Here is a 9,126-nt window from a genome sequence, read left to right as displayed (position 1 = left end):
TAAGAATCCACATTTGGTCCCTGTAAGAGACTGGCTGGATGGACTAATGGTCTGACACAGGATAGTGTTTATGTTCTTAAGCAAAACCTACATAGATTTAATAGATTTTATAGACATTAGGGCTGGAAGGGGTCTCATGAGATCATGCCCTTTGGGCAGGGGGCTGGATCAGATGAAGTCAGCTGGGGTCAGATAGACTTTGATAGGTTTTGGTAAACATCTTCAAAATACTTCTTTTGAAAGGAAAACTTTTGAAAGGGAGGCTATAGAGGAACACGTTTACACTTCTAGGTTTTCAAGTGTTTATCCAACAGAAATGGTTTCTTCAGCTCTGACCAATGTCTTGATACACTGACGGTGTTTCTTCCCACCAAATCCTTTAGGTTCTGTTGATGTAGCTGCTACACAAGTAGGATTGGTGCCTTTGCTAAATATAGTTAGATGTGATTTCCTCTTACAATATGGGTCATAGATCCCCTGAGCAGGCATTATGGGGGCATCTGCAAAGATGCCTGTTGAATTAAACTGATAAGAAATGGATGCTATAGACTGTGTATTGAATTTCAGGTTTTTGGATTTGGTGTTTGGTTGGTAATAGGAATTTGATTGGCAAGTGAATTTGGATTCTGATTAAACTTTAAAAAAAGATCACTCTTCAAACTTTGCCAAATAAAACATTACTAGATATTCCTGCCAGTGTGAATCTCTCCCTTTTCTAACACTAAGGCTCAGCAGGCGGTTGAAGAGCTTGAGGAAGGTTTAAATTTCAGATGTGTTGAAGGCAATTGGCACTATAAATATTCACAGCCTCTGAAACAAATCAGGCTCCTTGTTAGCAAAAAGCAAGACTTTCAAGCAGTTAACAGTGATCCCTGTACTTGCAAGACCCATTTTTATGTCCAGATTTTCAGAAGTGCCCAGCTCCCTGTTAGGCACCAGAATATGTGGCCAGATTTCTAGAACATCTCAGCACATGGGATGCTTAGCAGGTGTTAAGTTGCTCTGAAAGAATGGCATAAATGTCGCAATGGATCAGGGGTTTGGGTTGTAGCCGTGTTGGATCAGGAACACTTGACAGATTTATTTCTACCCTAGTATAAATCATGCTGGTGTGTACACCAACATAAAAATTACACCATAATCAGGGGCAGATAGATGGACAACTATCCCAGGGTGGCTCACACAGCAGGTGGTTATTATGGTACCTTGCTGCTAGACAATGAAAAACCAGGCAATAGTTTACTTTTAGCAAATAACTGCAACAGGATGGGCATAGACAGATGAAACCTGAAGCAATGTTAACTACTTAGCCCTGATTCTTTGGGATAATTATTGGATTGGGTAAAGGTGTCTTGGGTTTAGGGTTTGTATTGCCTATCCGCTACTTTTTAAAACAAAACAAAAAAATGATGTCCATCCATGTCCTTAAAAAGACTCTTGAATTGTTTTGTAATTATGATCACAACTGGGTCCCAAAACCCTTGTAAAAATCCGCCCTGAGCTTTTTGCAAGATTCCTGTCGGCTCAAAAACTGCAAGCAGCCCAACGGCCATCAAAAACATTGTGTTATTGTTTGTCAGTGAGAACAGTCATGGTGGTAAACTTCATGCTAGATATTTTCCAAGATCAGACCCTGATCCCCTAAAGAGAAACAAACACCAATCTGCCTGTGGTGCCTTGTGGTGAATTAAAATAACACACATTATAATAGTATCCAGTGCTGTAAGAAAAATTACATGGTTGTGTGCTAAATGCTAGAGTTTGCCCTCATTTTATTGCCTGTTGCACAAGAAGTAGCCCTTTAACCCAATTAAATGTGATGTTTACCCAAATTACTGTTTTGGATGATGAAATACATCATTATGCAGAAGGCCTGCACAAGCACCTATGCACCACTTAGGTACAACCTGAGCTCTCAACACTGGGCATCTGTGACATGTAAAGGGGAAATGGAGAAAAGTCACCCAAACAGGAGGGCTTCTGGTCCAACTCAAAGGATTGGTATTTCATTGTATTTGGAATTGTTATTGTGGCGTAATGACTACATTGTGCCTCATGCCTGTAGAAATCGAATTAGAGATACTGACGCACATTTGGTCAGCTATTAATTTATACATTTAATCCTAAATATGGAGCCAGAACTCTGATGGATTGGTCTGCTCTTTTCCACTGCAGACCTCCTTCATGGTCTGTTGTTTGTTAGCCCAGGCTTTTATTGATGCTGTTTCTTGCTCTTGGTATCTGCTATTGCCAGGCCTCTATGTTCAATCTTAGTTAATTCAAAAATATTTTTATTTAACTTCTTGGTGGGCTTCTCTACAAGTCTGAATGACAGCAGCCATTTGGGAAAAGTTGACTGATGCCAAATGAACAAAATCAGAAGTTATTGAGGCACCTGTGAAAGAAAATCTTGGGACACAGCCAAAGGACCATATTAGAAGTGTCAAAATGAAGCATACCATGCCTGCTTTGCACGTATGGGCTACACCCAAAACTGGACATAATGTGACTATGAATAAAGAGACAGAGTGCTGAGTTGGAATTCTTGTGGGGAAATTTTTGGAGGGCTCATGAGCACGTTTTGCTGTGGATGATTTCTTAGGAGGACATCTAGATGCCCTTTTCACCCCAGGGGAAGATAACAGTCTGGGCTAACAGCAGGCCCCAGAGACTGCTGATTGGTTCCTAATAACATTAAGTATCTATTTAATAGGTGCGTGTTAGTCCTCAGGTTAACTACAAGCTTTGATATACTTTGTTCCTAATGTTGTAGACTGCTTGAGGAGGGGAAAGAAAAGGTATCTGAGGGAGCTGGAGAGAGAGAGAGAGAGAAAAAATAAGACTCCCAGGGAGGACAGGGAGAAAAAACCCCACAAGATGAGATGATGCTGGGATGCTCTGCAGTGGCACACGATACAGCCTTTGTTTCAACTGCAGCGGTCTGCTATTGTGTTTGGAAAGGTGTCACTCTGACACTTTCCTGAACCACTTGAAGACCAAGGGTCTCAAAGCCAGAGGCTTGCCTCTCAAAAAGTCATACCAGGGCTGGCTGAAGGGGGTCCTAAAGGGGGGAAACCAGATATGACTTTTCAGGGAGTCCCAAGGCAGAGCTTCCCTTGAAAGGGGTGCAGGTTCTCTGATAAGAGGATCCATGACAGTAATCAGTTTCTGTGGCAGTAGGCGTGTGCCAATAAGTACTCCCAAAAGTGTCTTGTTGGTACGTAATGTAGCCACAGCATTGGGTGCATAGTTTTCAAGAGAGTGGGGACAGAATGAGCAGAGCCATTGTAGCGTGTTACGTTTCAGCATCCTACAGCATGGTCCTCTGGTGGGGTAGACATGCCCTAGAGGTCTGCAGAGTTGCCTGGCAGCTAGCTACACCCAGGCTTTTTGCAGTATTATGCCGAGGGAGCAGTTTTGTATCCTGGGCAGGGCTCCATAGAGAACCTTCAGTGAAGCCAAGAGGAAGATGCACTAGATCAGGGGTGTCCAACCTTTTTGAATGTGGGGCTGGATCACAAACTTTTTATCATTCAGTGGGCTGGCGAGCCATATTCAAAGACGTCACAGGAAGTGGTATCATATCAGGAAGTGATGTCACGTGACCTTTGACACCAATGAAGGTGCAGGGGTTAACATGGTGCTGGTTGACATGGCATGCATGCCTGGGTTGACATGGTGCTGCAGGGGTCGCTTGGCTACAACCGGGTTGACCTGGTGCTGGAGAAGCTGCGGGGCCAGGACCCTGGGCCCCCCCCGCCCTGCCGGTGCCATGCCTGAGTTGACATGGTGCTGCAGGACCTGCCTGGGCAGAATCGGGTCGGCACCGGCCTGGAAAAGCAGCATGCAGCTGAAGCCGGCTTCCCATGTGCTGCTGGAGACGGGAGGAGGCCGGCCAGGTTTGCACCAGCCAGCAGAAGCGGCGGTGGAGCTGTGTGCCGCTCGGGACTGACCGGTGCAGGCTTGTCCCGTCCTGTCCCGAGCAGCACATGGCTCTGCCACCGCTTCTGCTGGCCAGTGCAGACCCAACTGGGCTCCTCCCGTCCCCAGCAGCACATGAGAAGTGGCCCACCTGGGGCCTCGCACGTGGGCGGCTGGGCCCAGAGAGCTGCAGCACCTGTGGGGAGACTGGCCGGGGGAGCAGGCGCTGCCTTGCTGTAGGGCAGGGCAGGGCAGGGCAGTGGGGCTGACTTGAAGTGGGCGGGTGAGGAGGCAGGTGTGGGCCAGCAGTGCCAGCGGCTGCTGCTTGGCCTCCCTCATGGGGCCGCTCCCCTGGGTCCCGCAGGGGTAAGCAGCTCCCTTCCCCTCGCTGCCAGCTGGGGCCCGTGGGCTGGTCCTGCCTGCCTGCCTCGCCGTGGCCCTGCCGCCACCTCAGCTCCACGCTCTGTGGTGGCCGCTCTGCACTCTGTGCTGCCGCCCCGCACTCCGCGGCGGCAGCTCCATGTTCCACGGCAGCTCCGCACTCGGCACCACCGCGGCTCCACACTGCCACCACTGCGGCTCTGCGCTGCACGGTGCTGCCACCGCCGCAGGCCAGATAAAATGGCTTGGTGGGCCACATGGCGGCCTGCGGGCCATATGTTGGACAAGCCTGCACTAGATCAACACATTTAAGAGTTGGTCCAGCTCTCTTTCCTCCCCAACCAAACCCCTTTCTTGTCTACTACACTTCCCAGGCGGTAGTGGTTTAGTCTTTGGCAGAGTTAGGATAGCCTGTGCATTTGTGTCCCCAATCTCAAGATTCTTGGTAGTTTCATACCGGGAATGGATGGAGAGATAAGACCCAGGACTCAGATCTTACAAAGTAATGTTGGGGTGGGTACAGAGCATGCCATTGATAACTATAGCAATGTGTTCTGTATCGCCTGAATTCTGATGGTGATAGCATCTTTCTTGCCTGTAACACACTTTCATTTTCTTAAATTGAGTAAAATGCATACTTTTTCATATAATCTTTCATTTAAAATCAGATTTATTATAGTCTAAGGATCAGCAATGTCTAGAGTTCCATTGTATTAGGCACTCTACAAAACACAGGCCAAGCTGGCTCTACAGACCGCCATGTAGAATTGCCTTCAGATCCAAGCTAGTTCATTTAAAGCTAAGCAAAGCAGTTGGGCCACAGGAGCACAGTGGGCTAATTTATTTAGCCAAGAAACAGATAAATTACCCTGTGTGGATTTCCAGGCTGCTATGGCTAGACTGCTTCTGTTATCCCAGTTCACTGGGATATCTCTACACTATCCTGCAAACTGCAGTATAGATATACCCATAGGAATAGATGGTCTAAGCGGTGAAGAGTTTACAATCTAAATACAACTCATGGGTGTAAGATGTCATTTAACACTGTTTTTCTGTATTAGAACATGAAAAAAATTAAACGCTTAAAAACTGTTTTTCTCTCTGCAGAAGTCTTCCATCCATTCTATCAAGTCCTAAATGAATTCACAGATACCTCTCAAGATGCAGAGCATCAGATCCTCAGGAAATTGCACTGACCCCGACATGAAATTTCAGTTCTCCCTGTATGCAGCCACTTACATAATAATATTTATACCTGGTCTACTAGCAAACAGTATTGCATTATGGATTTTGTGTCGCTTCATCAGCAAAAAAAGCAAAGCCATAATTTTTATGATAAATTTGGCTGTAGCTGATCTTGCTCATGTTCTGTCATTACCACTCCGAATGTTTTATTATTTAAACCATACATGGCCCTTCGGGAGCTACTTTTGTCAGCTTTGTTTCTACCTGAAGTATCTCAACATGTATGCAAGCATTTGTTTCCTTACTTGTATAAGCATGCAAAGATACCTTTTCCTCCTCCATCCATTCAAGGCCAAAGACTGGAAGTGCAGGTATGATATAGCCATTAGTGTTGTTATATGGATATTTGTTGGAGCTGCGTGCTTAACAGTGCCAATTTTTAGAAGTCCTTCATTGTTCAACACTACACACATATGTTTTGCAGACCTTGAAGTGAAGCAAATTACAACAGGAGCTACTGTGACTTTGGTAACAATAGCTGAATTATTTGGGTTTGTGATCCCCATTTGCATTATTGCGTACTGCACTTGGAAAATGAGGGAGTCTCTACAGGAATTCCAAACATCCTTGCAACCCACAAGTGAAAAAAAGCGAGCTTTACGCATGATCCTGACATGTGCAGCTGTATTTTTCATCTGTTTTACACCATATCACATAAACTTTCCTCTTTTTATGATGGTGAAAGAGAATGTAATCACAAACTGTTCCATACGCAGAAGTACGCTTCATTTTCATCCAGTTTCTCTATGTCTTGCAAGCCTGAACTGTTGTTTAGATCCAATCCTCTATTACTTTATGACATCAGAGTTTCAAGACCAGTTATTGAGGCACAGAGGTGCTGCCCACAGGAGTGGCCTTACGGACAGAGAGAGCAGATCATCTTTAAAGGAGACTATTGATGATGATAATACAGAGAAAGGAAGTCCTTTATGTGTCAAATGTTGGCTTCTTCCAAGACTGTTAAATCAAACAAACAACATGGAAAGTCCTTCAGTGGAACCTGAAGAGTTTTATTTACAATAAGTCTTATGGCAAACTGTGGCAGATGGGAGTCCCAGGGTTGGCTGTGACATTCCCTGGTGTCCTGTGACCAGGCCAGCTCCACCCCGAGGGCACCTTCTTATTTTGCCCAGCATGCCTGTTGGTAAAATGATAAATAGGGAGGCTGCCTATGAACCTTTGCACGGCTCCCAGTCCCTTTGAACCCTGCTAGACCATACTGATCTTCGGACCCCTCACCAGGCCTCTTCCAGACAGTGCCTCACGGGACACCTCAAGCCTTATGGGCTATTTGTGTAGCTCCAAATCCTCCCCTTTACCACACCCCATGCCTTGCGATGTAATATGAACAGGTGACTCACTTAGCCCTTTCCTGGAGCCTAACTCCACCCCTATGCTGGGCCTCTTTCATGTCCCTGTTTATTGCATCCCTATGGCACGGGGCCCCTCCAGCCTCCATAGCTGTGCCCTTCTAGCGCTGGGCTCTACAGAATAGGGTGCCCCACCTGCTGGGCACTGATGAGGCCTCCTCCGCCCCTTATAGCCTCATCCTAAAACCACTGTTGCAAATAACAACACAAACATAAGCCCCTGGGCTATAACATAACACTAATAATGAAGGCAGCGCTCTGTCCCTTTAAGAGGGCAAACTTCCACCCTTAGGGTAGCATGCCTCCTAGCCCCTGGTACATGGGGAGCTCCTGGAGTCCTAGTGCACTTGGGTAACAAAGCAGGTAGCACCAGGTCTCAGGCAGCTCCCTTGTGCAGGACCTCCTTCCCCTGGCAGTTGCCAGAGAAAGTGAATCAAAACTCCAGCATTGAGCTTATATATCCCCAGGGCCCTGCCTCCTTCCAGTCCCACCTCACCACCTGCAGGTGCTGGTCAATTACTCACTTAGGCTGTTGCTCAGGCAACCTGAAGGTGTGGAGCTCTGCCTAGCCTGCAGGGCTCTCTGGCAAGGCTGCTTCTGCCCTTAAAGGAGCAGGCACAGATTAGTGCCCTGCTACACAAAGCAAGGCATTTTGCTCTACAGAGGTGCATTTCAAAGTTGAAATGATAAGCTAAGCTTATGCTAAGCTCAGAAATATGGGATGACAGCATCTCTTGCCAACAGATACAGGATATCTGAAAGAGACAGATCCCTTAACTTTATCTTTTAAAAAATATTATCATTGTGATTATCTCCCTATTTACCATAGCCTCCTCATGCAAAGTTCTCTTTCATTTCCTGGGGAAGTTGTTAGGTCCCATAACTCGTCTTCAAAGATATTCTAAAATGTGTGTCTTCAGGTGATCCACGTAGTGAAACTCCCTTGCCTATAATGGGGATTTGACTAGTTCATTTCCATCTCCTACTTGGAGTCTTGGGAGTGGATTTAATGCTTGTTATTACTATTACAGCCCTATAGGACTCTTGTCTCCAAGCTACATTTAGAATATTTGAGATATCAGGTATTTTTTAAAATTGGTAATACTTTATTTCTGACAATAGCATGGTTTGCATCGATTAATGTTGCTGTTTCAATAGATTACAATGAAAATGGAGTAATTTATTATATATATAAAGCCATTTTTTAATACTCTGCCAAATTCTGATTTGCTTTGTGGGGGAAAGAAAGGATTTGATTCCACTGAAATTTGTAATGACATTACAGTCTTCCTAATGACTATTTATTCAGACACAAGAATGCGTTCATTTCAGTCAAAATATTCAACCCACCCCAAAATTGTATGCTACACAAGCTCTGAAGCTTAGCTAGTTGGGAAATTGTTTTTTTTCTCCCCCTACAAGACTTTGCTATTTAATTTTTTTCTCATTTTGCATCAGGATGAATCCAATGCTTCTTAGAACCATTCACCAAAAATCAGAAAGTGAGACCCCAGAACGTCAATAGTCCAGGGATCAGGGCACTCTGAGTATGTACACACGTACTAGGTTGACTTAAGTTAACACAGTTAACTTAAGAGAGAGAACTTAAGTTAAGTTATCAGAGCCTACACATGTACAGCTCGTTGACATGGTCTCATCTTGTGAGCTAAGTTGACTTAACTAATGTGACACAAGACAATACACCTTGGAAGTATATTATCTTCTGCCGCCATTAAATCAACTCTGATCCACATAAGTGTATACACTCTGACAGTTAAGTCAATTAAAAAAAGTTAAATTGGCTTAGTCAGAAAGTTAGTGCATGCACACACCCCCTATGGTACTATGCAAGAGTCCCAAGGTTTGAATCCATGGTCTAACTCAGGTGTGGGCAAAGGCCTGCAGGCTGGATCCAGCCCACCAGGCACTTTCATCTGGTTTGTGGCACCTCGCAATGAATTCTGCCCCACCCAGCCCTTCCGCCCACAAGGGTGGGAGCGAGATGCCTATACCTGCCCCCAACATCCTGTTTTGCCTCACTCCTACACTCATGGGCAGAAAGGCTGGCATGGGGCAGGGCTGCTGCTGCAGGCTTCCCCAGCATTCGGCTCCCTCCAGACAGCAGGTAGGGAAGCGGGGGCAGGGCTGCAGCTGGGCAGGAGCGCAGAGCATGGGGCTGGGGCTCGCTGCAGCGTGGGGCCTTCGCCCA

At 45.8% G+C, this 9,126-nt stretch overlaps 1 protein-coding gene across 1 annotated transcript in view; it reads left to right on the top strand.

The window, feature by feature from the left end:
* LOC102378964 (putative P2Y purinoceptor 10) overlaps nt 1-8,128 on the top strand; it is an 11,968-nt gene extending 3,840 nt beyond the window's left edge. Inside the window, exon 2 of the mRNA XM_006028348.3 lies at nt 5,410-8,128. Coding sequence (XP_006028410.1) covers nt 5,440-6,570 — 1,131 coding nt within the window. The 5' untranslated portion in view covers nt 5,410-5,439 and the 3' untranslated portion in view covers nt 6,571-8,128. The remainder of the gene's footprint in view (nt 1-5,409) is intronic.
* The last annotated feature ends 998 nt before the right edge of the window (nt 8,129-9,126 follow it).

The sequence above is a fragment of the Alligator sinensis genome, unplaced genomic scaffold, assembly GCF_000455745.1.
Source record: "Alligator sinensis unplaced genomic scaffold, ASM45574v1 scaffold294_1, whole genome shotgun sequence".
NCBI classification, from domain to species: domain Eukaryota; kingdom Metazoa; phylum Chordata; order Crocodylia; family Alligatoridae; genus Alligator; species Alligator sinensis.
Note: the sequence above shows the minus strand (reverse complement) of the source record. Positions and strands in the feature narration are given on the sequence as shown.